At 45.4% G+C, this 13677-nt stretch overlaps 1 protein-coding gene across 1 annotated transcript; it reads right to left on the minus strand.

Annotated features, from left to right (window-relative positions):
- Positions 1 to 5733: 5733 nt before the first annotated feature.
- LOC119344463 (KH domain-containing protein At1g09660/At1g09670-like) lies at positions 5734 to 10851 on the minus strand. Its single transcript, XM_037614885.1, has 7 exons — positions 10244 to 10851; positions 9726 to 9811; positions 9013 to 9158; positions 7640 to 7756; positions 7420 to 7536; positions 6432 to 6575; positions 5734 to 6320 (listed from the first exon to the last, which is right to left on the minus strand). The coding sequence occupies exons 1-7, from the start codon at positions 10363 to 10365 to the stop codon at positions 6162 to 6164; spliced, it is 891 nt and encodes a 296-aa protein (XP_037470782.1). The 5' UTR covers positions 10366 to 10851; the 3' UTR covers positions 5734 to 6161.
- Positions 10852 to 13677: the final 2826 nt, after the last annotated feature.

The following is a 13677-nucleotide window of genomic DNA, read 5'->3' on the forward strand; positions in this document are numbered from 1 at the left end:
AAGCTTCGCCCAACGGCGCTATGGACGGCGGAGAGGAGCGGGACAAGCGAAGAAGCCCGAGTACCGACAGCTAGGGTTTCCTCCCGGGTCGCCCGCGGGGGCGACGCAAGGGGGCCTAAGCTCTGTTTGAGTTAGAAAATTAATAAACTATATAAATGAGAGAGCTTATGATGACTTATTATCTACGGTTTCTTTAGCATTTTTTCATAAGAAATCTAATAGCCACTCCTACATGTCTGAAGTAAATTTCTCGATTTCATGTGTTCCCGAGCATTTGCCCGTAAAAGGACGGGTCTGTCACGGGTCCGTGAAATGATGGTAGAGTCATCATGGATCCGTGGAGGAGCAACTTCGTTGTAGGGCACATACCACCTTCACAGTTCAGTTCATTAGACATGCCAATAAAGGCATGCATAACGAAATCACCTACGGCGATCATCATGATGTTACAACGGCAGAGACATGCTTACTGCAAGGCAAGTGAGAGCGTGTTTGGTTGCAGTAGTGAGCAGTACCTACATTGCATACACATCTTAACCTAACCTGGCTCTAGAAAAATAACCTCATACGCAACATCTGCAAGTTGTTTGGTTGTCTGCATATGACTTCCTACATTAGGGAATCAACTTTGACACGTTGTTTGGTTGGCTGCATTGTCTCAGCGCATACAACTACACGTTGTTTGGTTGCCCGCATGAGCTATGATTAGGGCGTGTCCAACGCGAACGCTAGAACGAGCGCAGGATCTGATTCCCGGCCAATTAGTGGTTAGTTTAGGAAATCCTGGTGATTTGCTGTGCTTAGCCTCTTTTCTACCCGCTGGAAGCCCCCAGGTTCGTTATTTATTGAAAGCAATTAGCGCCTGCCGTTGGAACGCAAGGCGCTTACTTATTTTCTAATTTTATGATCATTATTTTCTTTTTCGTAAGCGCCTATACTAGCGGGCATTTTAGATGCCCTTAAGAGCTAGCACTTGCACTTAGCACACAGGGTTAAGAGCTAGCAGAGGAAGGGGGAGAGAAATGCAGTGTGCGCCGGACCATATGGCGACTGTGGTGGACAGTGACCGTGGCACCGTGTCCGACATGACGAGCATGAAGTCATGGGCGAGCGACCCCGTCGGCGAACTAGTTGAAGTGCTCGTGCAAAGACAGTGGACAGAGGAGGAGAAATGCAGTGCTCACGCCATGGCATCGTCAGTGTAGTAGGACGAGAGAGAGGAGTTGAGATGATCGACGCCGTAGGACGAGAAAGAGGAGGCCAAGATGATCGACCCCGTCGGTGGCAGACAACAGAGGAGAAGAACCTCGTGAGTGTGCACGCCATGGCGGCTTAACTACAATAGGATCATGAAGAGAAGGCCGAGATGAACGATGGCGATGATGATGCTACCACAGCAAGACGCGAGAGAGATCTAAAGAAACCACACCGGCTTGAGGAATAATTAAGCAGTGTCTTAAATCATAGCACACATATCCATATGTACAACCATGAGAAATATGTAGATCTTGTCTACGATCATCGAAACATAAAACTTGCAACACGAATGTTGTGTAGAATTGCGAGATTAGGCTGCTGGTCAAAGGAGATTTCAAACAATCAATCATGCGTGACGAATCTGACAAAATTCGTCCAAAACAGTTCCAAATGGGAACAAGAAATTGGGCATGTACGGTCGACAAAACTACAAACTGATCGCCTGAATGGAACCGTAGTATCAATGTGCATATTTTTTGTGTAGAGCTTACCTCGACTCGAAGCACTGTTGTGTAGATTAGAGGGACACAGAAAAGAGAAGCTTGTTGCTGTCTACTGTTGGAAATATGCCCTAGAGGCAATAGTAAAATGGCTATTATTATATTTCCTTATTCATGATAATTGTCTATTGTTCATGCTATAATTGTATTAACTGGAAACCGTAATACATGTGTGAATACATAGACCATAACATGTCCCTAGTGAGCCTCTAGTTGACTAGCTCGTTGGTCAATAGATGGTTATGGTTTCCTGACCATGGACATTGGATGTCATTGATAACGGGATCACATCATTAGGAGAATGATGTGATGGACAAGACCCAATCCTAAGCATAGCACAAGATCGTGTAGTTCGTTTGCTAAGAGCTTTTCTAATGTCAAGTATCATTTCCTTAGACCATGAGATTGTGCAACTCCCGGATACCGTAGGAATGCTTTGGGTGTACCAAACGTCACAACATAACTGAGTGGCTATAAAGGTGCACTACAGGTATCTCCGAAAGTGTCTGTTGGGTTGGCATGAATCAAGACTGGGATTTGTCACTCCGATGACGGAGAGGTATCTCTGGGCCGACTCGGTGATGTATCATCATAATGAGCTCAATGTGACTAAGTAGTTAGTCACGGGATCATGCATTATGGAACGAGTAAAGTAACTTGCCGGTAACGAGATTGAACGAGGTACTGGGATACCGGTGATCGAATCTCGGGCAAGTAACGTACCGATTGACAAAGGGAATTGTATACTGGATTGCTTGAATCCTTGACATCGTGGTTCATCCGATGAGATCATCATGGAACATGTGGGAGCCAACATGGGTATCCAGATCCCGCTGTTGGTTATTGGCCAGAGAGCTGTCTCGGTCATGTCTGCATGATTCCCGAACCCGTAGGGTCTACACACTTAAGGTTCGGTGACGCTAGAGTTGTTATGGGAATTAGTGTGCAGTTACCGAATGTTGTTCGGAGTCCCGTATGAGATCCCGGACGTTACGAGGAGTTCCGAAATGGTCCGAAGGTAAAGATTTATATATGGGAAGTCCTATTTTTGCCACCGGAAAATGTTCGGGATTTTTTAGTATTGTATCGGGAAGGTTCTAGAAGGTTCCGGAGTGGGGCCCACCTGCATGGGGGGACCCACATGAACGTGGGTAGTGGGGGCAAGGCCCCACACCCCTGGTCAAGGCGCACCAAGATCCCCCCTTAGAAGGAATAAGATCATATCCCGAAGGGATAAGATCAAGATCCCTAAAAAGAAGGGATAACAATCGGTGGGGAAGGAAATGATGGGATTTCTTTCCTCTCACCTTTGCCAACGCCCCAATGGACTTGGAGGGCAAGAAACCAGCTCCCTCCACCCCTATATATAGTGGGGAGGCGCATGGAAGCTTCACCCTTGCCCCTGGCGTAGCCCTCCCCCTCTCCAACTCCACCTCCTCCTCGGTAGTGCTTAGCGAAGCCCTACCGGAGAACTGCAAGCTCCACCACCACGCCGTCGTGCTGCCGGAGCTCTCCCTCAACTTCCCCTCTCCCCTTGCTGGATCAAGGAGGAGACGTCTCCGGGCTGTACGTGTGTTGAACGCGGAGGCGCCGTCCGTTCGGTGTTAGATCGGATCTTCCGCGATTTGAATCGCCGCGAGTACGACTCCCTCATCCACGTTCTTGTAACGCTTCCACATCGCGATCTTCAAGGGTATGAAGATGCACTCCCCTCTCTCTCGTTGCTATATTGATCTTGGTGATGCGTAGAAATTTTGAATTTCTGCTACGTTCCCCAGCATCTACCCCAAACCCTAACTTTGCCCTAGCTAGCCTCTGTCTGCACCTTACTGTCTTTCTGTGCTCGAACGACAGAACAAGGAGGAAGAAGAAGATAAAAGGGAACACACGGTGGACTCTAGGAGATTTTCCAGCGCACGAACGCTGCCTTTCTCGAGCAACAAACTCGACCCCAGCACACGTTACAACGATCACGGAGGCGATTTTATACCTGGGCCAGCGCTAGGCAACAACCCGCACGCATCTACCCACTCCCCCGCCTGGTTCGGCCCGCTCAGCGCGCCCACGACGCGCTCCCGCTCGCGCTCACCACGTTGAGCCCGCAACGGACCGATGCGATCACCCCGCCCAGATCGCTAACTGCATGACTACGCACACACCCACGTACGGTGTCCACCTACACGGCCACCCCCGTGCACCACACGCATGCACACACGCACACCTACGCCGCGGACTCGACCCGCCCGACAAGCCCAACTAGTGGCCATACACGCGCTAGACACGCCCGACCCGTCGCCGCGGCTTATTCTGGCCAACACTCACCCCTAAGCCGTGACTCAGAGCAGGCCGCCGTCCTCGACGCCGGCGTCCTCCATCATCGCGTGCTCCTCCGCTGGCACCTTCCGAAGCTGGGGACACTCTCGCTTGAAGTGGCCGCGCTCGCCACACTTGTAACAGCGGCCGTGCCTGTTGCCACCATAGCCCACGCCACGCTCCGCCCTCGTCGTCGTCCCGAGCAGCACCGCTCTTCCGCTCCCGTGCTCGCCACTGCGCCACCATGTACATGAGCTAACCGCCCGCCCGCTCGCCGCCCGCCTGTCCACGCCGTCGCAGCCGCTCGTCGAAGGCCTTCAGACGACCGAGCGCGTCCTCGAACGGCATGGTGAAGACATCGCAAAACTGCTCGATTCCGGCCACCACCTCGTACAAGTGATCCGACACATAATCGAGGAGCTTCTTCACCATCGCGGCGTCGTCTAGCATCGACCCGAGTCCCGCGTAGCACGCTGACATGCCGCTGAGCTTGCCGGCAAATCCATCCAGCGTGTCGCCCTCCGCCATGCGCAACATCTCAAACTCCCCTCGGAGAGTGCCCAGCCGCGCCGCCCAGACTCGGTCCGCCCCGACGAACCTCGCCTTCAAGCTAGCCCAGATTTCCGTCGCCGTCTTCTTGGACGTAACCTGCAGCAGAAGGTCGTCGGCGAGCGCTCGAAGCAGGTACGCCCGCGCCGGCTTGTCTTTCTTGGCGATCACGGCCGCCGTCGCATCATCCACCGGCACCACCGCTTCCCACAACCCAGCAGCATCCAGGCCGGCCTCCACCTTGATTGCCCACGTAGTGTAGTTCTCACCAGTGAGCACGGGCACCGGCACAGGCAGCGAGCTCCCCGAACTGCCGGAATACGGGATGAGCGACATCTCCGATGATCTCCCGCGAACCTGATGCTCTGAATACCAAATGTTGTTGTCTACCCCAAACCCTAACTTTGCCCTAGCAAGCCTCTCTCTGTACCTTACTGTCTCTCTGCGCTCGAACGACAGAACAAGAAAGAAGAAGAATATAAAAGGGAACACACGGTGGACTCTACGAGATATTCCAGCGCACGAACGCTGCCTTTCTCGAGCAACAAACTCGACCCCACCGCACGTTACAACGATCACGAAGGCGATTTTATACCCGGGCCAGCGCTGGGCAACAACCCGCACACATCTACCCACTACCCCGCCTGGTCCGGCCCCCTCAGCGCGCCCACAACGCACCCCCGCTCCCGCTCGCCAGGCTGAGCCCGCAACTAACTGATGCGATCACCCCGCCCAGATCGCTAACTGCATGACTACGCACACACCCACATACGGTGTCCACCTACACGGCCACCCCCGTGCACCACACGCACGCACACCTACGCCGCGGACTCGACGCGCCCGACAAGCCCAACTCGTGCCCATACACGCGCTAGACACGCCCGACCCGTCTCCGCGGCTTATTCTGGCCAACAAAGCTTACTGGAGGTTGAAGAAGACACCAGGTAAACACCTCGTATCCCTTCCATCTCCACTCATGCAAGAGCCCGCTCGCTTGCGCTCGCCTCTGCCTGGCTCGCAAGAAACTGCCAATCTGAGAGTTACCAGTGAGCCAGGCCCAGATGTCCTGAGTGATCTTCATGATGTTGCTTGCGGTTCATACATTGGAATGCCATTGGGAAAACAAATCTTATTTAGACTTGCACCAACCATGGCTGTCCACAAGAACATCAAACCCCTCGGACATGTTACAACTGACAAAAACCCTGATTATTGTCCACAACTATTTTACTTTGAACCACAGATCAATCACGTTAACTAATCCGAACCGACAACGTTAATATTTGGGAGTCAGATAGATACACAGAGAATAATCAACAAGACCAAACAGCAGGCCCCGGTTCCTAGAGCAGACCGAACGAATTTCTTCCATAGCGATCATTCATCCAAAGATATATCTCAGCTCGTATCACAGATGCGACCAGCCTCAAGGCCGGTCCCTCATATGCATCAGGAATCATTCACAGCAGTAGAACAGGTTTGCGCGCAATCTGTTCAAACCATGGTCACCTCAGGCAAATCAGTGTTCAGAAGCACGATCGATTAGCGGCCCGTTTTCGCGCGTTTCATCCCGGTGGAGTTGAAGGGTGACACACTGGGACTGAGATGTGGGCCTGGGCTTGGGCTTTCCTCCCTTAGAGTTCCATTCAGTATTGCCAATTCTCTCAGCTGTTGCTTCTTGAAGTAATCCATGGATTCATCCTGGTGATATGTAATACCGTTAGCGGGAGAGGTAATGCCGACTTAATTCAAAGAAAAAATGAGGTCATGGAAAAGTGGGAACTGGGACAGATAAGATGGAGAGGGACATACTACTGGTTTGAGAAGATCTTCCAGTATGACCACAGCCTGGTTTAGTCGCACATCAACAATATCCGCCGGGAACTCAGCTTCGATAAGCACATGCAGTGGTTCGTTTAAGTGCTCATAGCCAGGCTTATCTCTAAGCTTGTTTTCCTATTCAATAAAAAAAAATCGGCTTTTCAGAACCTCTCCAATAATATTTTTGGTAGTCACTGGATGAGAGGAATTGTTAAACACAAGAGTTAACTCTATTAAGCATGCTTACAAAAATATACTAGATTTTAGTGACTAGTAGTTGTCTTGTTTATGCACGGGCCAACTGAAAAAACATGAATGCATGTTTTCAAAAGGAATGGCACTGAAATAAGTTGTGAAAAACAATCAACACTCCATACTATCCGGGCAACAACATGAGAATATAGGTAAGATGAATATAATGAATACACCACATTTTAACTGACAGCTCTACTAAAAGGGGTGAGATACAACTGGCGAGCAAACTTAGTCTATGGAACCTAGAAGGTTTGTTTGGACTTTCTGCACTGTCTGTGGGTAAATTACTAGTAGAATTTTCATGTTAACAAGACATGGCTTGAAGCTTACGATGCTATAACATAACAAATAACTGAGTAGAACTGGAACCGTTCTTTTACTTCAATCAATACAAATGCCGCCCATTACTAGCTCAACATCTATCAGCCTTTTACTGTGTAAGGCATATTGTACTTTTAAAAACATAGAGTTTGCCCGCCAAAAAAATACATGGGAGTTTTACATCGATCAGAAGAATTCAGGATCAACCTTCAGTTTTACTTTCATATCCAATTTAATTAACAAATAACAACCATACATACTATATCTATATTTTAACATGCAAAATAAGTACTGTAACAGAACACGGTCCTAAAACGTCTCTAGGAAAAAGGTGGTGCTAGAACATTCTAAGCGTGTGAGTAAGCAACAATGGAATGGTGGTTCTAATCTGTGTTTAATTTACCTTCACAGTATCTTTCACTGAACCACGTCCACGAATATAGACTCTACATTGTGTTGTAGCTTCAACTCTTTTCAGAGAGTTTCCTCGTGGCCCCAACAAACGACCAACAAAGTTGAACTAATCATAACAAAAAATTGTAGATGATTTGAATTTAGCAAATCTCGTAATCAAGTTTAATAGTTTATCAAAACAGCTTGAGGTGAAAGTACGTCGTACATACATTTGGATACTTTTCTGCTGGAACATCCATCCTGACAAGTTTCTTCACAACAGGGCCGCCAACAACTCCAGGACCACCATTCCAGCCCATGGATGGTGAATGGTGTATCCCCATATGCTGAAGAAAGGCATTTTAATATAATCAATGAAAAGAAATAATATGAAAGTGTTTCTATTTTGGCATTGAAGATGACCAGTGTTGCACATTAATTATTACTCCCTCCGTCCCAGAATATAAGAGCGTTTTTACACTACACTAGTGTCAAAAATGCTCTTATATTATGGGACGGAGGGAGTACATGATAAGAACAAGTTATACAAGTCTCTTAGTTGTAATATCAGGAAAACGATATGAACAGAGTCCATATATCCACACCACTTCCTTAACAAAACCCAGGTTAATTCTTTACTGTATTGTCAAATTACGATTTTTATGGGTGAATGAAATTGCTGACTAGTCGAACGATCGGTTACAAGAACGACTGGATGAGGTTTACCTGGTGTCAAGCTTCTATCATTTACATATTATCTTCTATATCTAAATAGTTAGTCCCCACTGACATTCTCTCAACATGCAAGCATGCCACCTCACCATTCAACGAGCATGGGAAAATGCCCACCTCAACATGCAACCATGCATAATAAAAATCCACCTCAACATGCAAACATGCATGCATGGAATTTTTAATTCCATTCTATTATGCTATTTACATTTAATTCTTATATTCGTTCAAAAACTATCATTTCAAATATTCATGTTCCATATAACCAAAACCTCATTGAAATATTGCAAAACATTCCCGCAACAACGTGCGGGGCATCATGCCATCATCTAGTTCTCCTTATGGGTAGAACCAGTGGTTCCTAAATCCTAATCATTAATCTCGGAGGAATAATTTTGAGATCCAAGGCTTGGATGAAAATCACCATTGAACTAGCAAGAACATTGTCATTTTCTCAAAAGGAAAAAGCCAAAACATGCCATTCTTGAATTATTCATAGCTATTAACATCTGTACTGTAACAGTGGCTGTAACTTGATTGGTGCTTTTGAAACCATTCCTATTAGTATCACAACGTATAGCTTTCCTTTTTTCCGTTTCATGTTAATGAGCTGGACAGCTGACTGAGACTCGGTCCTATACTGGTTCATTGGTCCCTGCGAATTACTAAACAGCTTCAAGGATAACATGAACTAGTTGGCAGCACTGGTAGAGATTTGCATAGTTGAAATATCCATATTAGAAAAAGGAAAAAAAGAGAGCAGAGAAGGTAGATATAATCATGCCAGCATTTCTCTAACAGCTATATAGAATGTTAAGGCAGTTAGGACTTGTAAAACCAATAATCAGAAGATTGTATGAATTTGCACAACCTCTGCATGCATTCCAGTCCATCCCTCCATATCCATTGGTTGACCGTTCATAGGGTGGCCAGCTAATCTTAACGGGCTACCATAATCGAATCTCTCAGGTTCAACAAAATTTGGGTTAGGTGGCAAAGAAGATGCCCGCAGAATTTCTGCATTGAAGAAAACAAGCCAGTACGAAATCCGTTAGTTCTATTTGTGTCACTTTAAATCAGGGAGAAAATTTCGATGCTATGTTTATATCTATAACCTGGAACTACAACTGGATGTTAGAATTTAGAAATCGCCACTCAAGTAATATAATGGTTAAATTATAATAAAGAAGTGAAAAGTAAGCATGTTAACTGAAAGATATGACTGAGGAACTTAAGGGTGTTAGACTGTCTGGTATTCTTGTTTCGTCAATGAGTTAGTTCTGCATGTTATACAATCTCTGGCGGCAATTTATGTGATTTACATGGATGCCATCATTTGGGATTTCAAAGTAACGGTATAGTGGAACAAGACAAGATAACACATTCTGAAAAGAAATCCTCATGAGCAGCTTTTCATATAAAAAGAACGGACATGATTGTTCAAAGAAGAATAGCAATTTCTTTTGGCAAAAAGCGAGGATGGGTAAGAATACCAACTGGATGAATGTAAAACTCTAATAGCAACTAGAATCTGGGGTTATTGGTTTAAAAGAAAAAAGAAAAAAGAGAGAGAAGGGAATAGACCTTGGTTTAAAAGCCTGTTACAAAATGGAAGAACTTGCAGGAAAGGAACTAGCTTCTGCCTCTCGGCAAGTAACTCAGCTATATACCTACAAAGCAAATAATCTCATTAGTAAGATCAGCTGCAAGTACCACAGGCACATATTTACTTAAGAATAGAAAATAAGAATAGCACCAATAATTAGCGACCTAATCAAAAGTCACAACAATGAGCACCCTGCAAATGAACTTCACACTACCAGAGGCCAATCGAGGACATCATGCTCATCTATTCGTAATAGCAAGCACAAATCTACCATTAGCAGGCAATCCCCAAATCCTCAACTTGGGAGATCACTACAGCGTGGGGACATCATTTGACCGTCACCAAAATCACACCGGGATGGTCCAGATTAGGCACAAATCTCGCACGACCAGAGTCAAATCTCACGCCCACGACGAGTTTTTCAAGCTAGCAGGATCGGCGCGAAGATAAAAACGAAAACTTCACAGCAGTTCACAAGAGGAGGAGGGGCACAGACCTCTCCCTCTCGGAGGCAGACGACCTGATGGGGTTGTGGTGGTGAGGGGAAGAATGGACGCCAGACGGCGAGTACTGGAAGAAAGGGGGCGGCGGGATCCTCTCGTCCATGGCTCCCAGCATGGAACAAGAAACCAAAGAAGAGCTCCGCAAGATTGCAATCTCCGGGCAAGACAGGGAGCCCAGGGAGCCAAGAAATCTGGAGAACGGAGGAAGAGGAACAGCTGGTAGCTATCAAAGCAAATGAATGTGGTGGAGGCCCTATATGGAATCCAATGAAATCTGGAAAAGACAGGAAGGTGCCAAGAACCGAGAAATAAGTGTAGGGATGGGTGGGGATTTGATGATTATATATGCTATAGATTAAACAAAAAGGGGAGGTGATAGCTGGGTTTGCGTCAATCAATTATCAGAGCCCAGGCTGTGCGGGGCTGGCAGCAGCAGCAGCAGCGCTTTGTGGCTGCCTGCCTGCCCGCTCGCTCCTGCTGTTCTTGCTCGCTATTCCTCCTCCCTGTACTGCAGCGTCGCACGCACCCTGTGGACAGAGGGGGTGGGTGACCGGTGAGAGGGAGGAAGAGACAAGCCGAAGGCCTTGGATGCTCGCTCACTGCTCTATGCAGCTGTGGAGGGAATTGCACAAACCACCATTTATTGGGGCTAGCGTTGCACAAAACACCTACTATACGGGTTTGTTGCGGAAAACACCATCTTTGGTGTAATACATTGCAGATAGGTCTAATCCGGTGTTTGAACACATTAACATAATTACAGACAAATGGGTCCCGCTTGTAAGTGCACGCGTGGCAATAAAAACCGGCCACATCAGCAACAAACCTGAAAAGAACCCAAGGTTTCATGGTCTTTTCTTTTGTCTGCATGCGCAAATCGAAGGGTTTACGAATGGATGCAGGCCTTTCATTGGTAAATATCTCACCTCTTTACTCTATTGTTTAATATTTCTCGCCTTTGTCAATTGCATTTATCCATATTTTGTACTATGTACAGGGATTGATGGATGTTTTCTTAAGTTGGGTAATGGAGCACAAGTGCTTGCCGCCACAACTCGAGATGGCAATAATAATTTTTATCCACTCGCATTCGGTGTCGTTGGAACAGAAGATACTGCTACATGGTCATGGTTTCTCAATCAACTCAAGTATGCACTAGGTGGTACTGCTGGTCAGTTTAGGAATGCAACGATATGAAGACAGCAGATTGTTTTCCTACTTCACTCTAGGTCTAGGGTACCAACCTCGTCAAGAATGAATGGTGTATAGTAGTTTCTAATGGCCATGTTGCGACTTTGCAAGTGCTTGGATGTTTAAACCTAATGGATGTACCTTTTGGTGTATGAGACTAGTCATATTATTTTGCGATGGTTGTAATGCCGAGGCCTCTTGTAATGCCCATAAGGTAACTACTTTGCTGTAATGGTCATATGTTAACTACTTGGATGCTAAAATCTAATGGGAACAATATCTACCATATTTTTGTGTTGGTGGTCTCATGCCGAACTTGCTTCATTTAGATGTGGGTTCAAAATTTAACAATTCTAGAGAAGTGTGAAAAAATTATAGTAATTTACACATGTGTAAAGTACCATTCTGAAAAAGTTTTACCCCATTTGGATTAATGGTTTGCTACATAATGGAAGTTTTAGTTAGCCCATTCAATTTTTTTGTTAAAAATTTGGCATTTTCAGAAAAATGTGAAATAATTCCAGTAAATACTGCATGTATTCAATAGTAATCTAGGAAAGTTTTGGCTCAATTGGACCACAGGTTTTGGAGATAATGACAGTCCAATATGTTGCTGATGTGGCCGGTTTTTATTGCCACGCGTGCACTTACAAGCGGGGCCCATTTGTCTGTAATTATGTTAATGTGTTCAAACACCAGATTAGACCTATTTGCAATGTATTACACCAATAGGTGGTGTTTTTCGCAACAAACCCGTATAGTAGGTGTTTTGCGCAACGCTAGCCCCAATAAGTGGTGGTTTGTGCGATTCCCTCTGCAGTTGTGTGTCTCATCGGTTTCTGAACTTCGGGTTACTCACTGCTTCTGTAGCTCTCCTTTTCTCGTGTTTATTATTTTTTCTTTTGGCAGATATTGTCATTTCCGTCAATTATATTTGAAAAAGAAGATGCTTGTGCTACCCCTCGCTTCCAAGTCAACGATACGGAAACACTCCATTTTTTTTGAAGCTGGAAACACTCCATTTGGACACCTTGATCGGACGGCTATTATCGCTGAGTCAGAAAAAATAATTGACTGTTTTTGGCCAAGGCTCATTTATCCATCCGGTCAACGGTGTTCCACATTCCAAAATCTCAAATCCATATAAAGTCATGCGCGTAGATCATTTAACGATACATATAGAACAAATCAATGAAAAAAACACAAAACAATTCAACAATAAATAGTTCAGACCAAAAAAATACTATGTAATTCATAAACATTATTGAAAGTATATAATTCAAACAAAAAGTTCATAGGACATCACAAATCTAATGTTTATCAGCATGAACCCACATATACTTCACAAGACCATTGAGTCAAAGGATTGAATGATATGAATCACTCAATTACGACATCATGAATCGTGCAATGCAAAAGGATGTGAATATCTTGATCGGACCACTATTGTCACCGAGCTAGAAATAACTATTTCTAATTCAACTAAGTAATAATCACTCACGAAAGTAATAACATACTTTAAGCTGAGGAATGACATAAAACTAGAGACTAAAACACCATTTTAAAGAAAGGTTTTATGTTTTACTAGCTAGCACCATGAAGTGGTCGGCCAACCTGCTAAGGGTTGGAGCCTCATTTCTACCTTAATTTTGGTTGGCCAACCTACTAGGGTTCGAGCCTCATTTCTACATTAAATATGGTGCCTAGTCCTCCTAGAATCAAATTGTTTTTTAATATACATTTTTAGTTGATAGTCCAGCAATAAATATATTTACACCAATTAACTTGACGTGAGTGGGCTCTCGAAATGCAACAAATCAAAGTGGTTTATCACCCATGACATGGCGCAGAGGTGGACCTAGAATAAAAATGATAGGGGTACACCACCGTAGAAAATTTGCATCAACGAACTTGAGCATCAGGCGTCACATGCATATCAAGAATAGGTTATGTCAAGAGGAAATTAGAAGGTACCCGATGTCCCGTGCACCTGTAGATTTACTATAGGACCGCCCCTAACAAAGTGTTGATAATGATCGCCTCAAGCATTGAGGCTGGCCTAATTGCATGGTTTGTTCTCTGTGCAGGGTAGTGTCAGAATCTGTGGTGCATCATTGTTATCTAATGCTAAAAGGACCTAGATTTCATACAAAGAGGGTGAATGTGTGATTTACAAAATCTTACGAATTTGGCTCAATCTTAATGTGGAATTTTACTAGGCGAATCTTATCTAGCC

This window comes from Triticum dicoccoides, chromosome 1B (genome assembly GCF_002162155.2).
Source record: "Triticum dicoccoides isolate Atlit2015 ecotype Zavitan chromosome 1B, WEW_v2.0, whole genome shotgun sequence".
NCBI classification, from domain to species: Eukaryota; Viridiplantae; Streptophyta; class Magnoliopsida; order Poales; family Poaceae; genus Triticum; species Triticum dicoccoides.

What these genes read in the sequence shown, in the direction of transcription:
- LOC119344463 (XM_037614885.1), bottom strand. Translation starts at nt 10,365, where the DNA reads ATGCTGGGAGCCATGGACGAGAGGATCCCGCCGCCCCCTTTCTTCCAG. An exon ending in TCTGCCTCCGAGAGGGAGAG is followed by an intron (nt 9,812 to 10,243) that starts GTCTGTGCCCCT and finishes TTTGCTTTGTAG; the next exon opens with GTATATAGCTGAGTTACTTG. An exon ending in CAGCAGAAAAGTATCCAAAT is followed by an intron (nt 7,537 to 7,639) that starts GTATGTACGACG and finishes TGTTATGATTAG; the next exon opens with TTCAACTTTGTTGGTCGTTT.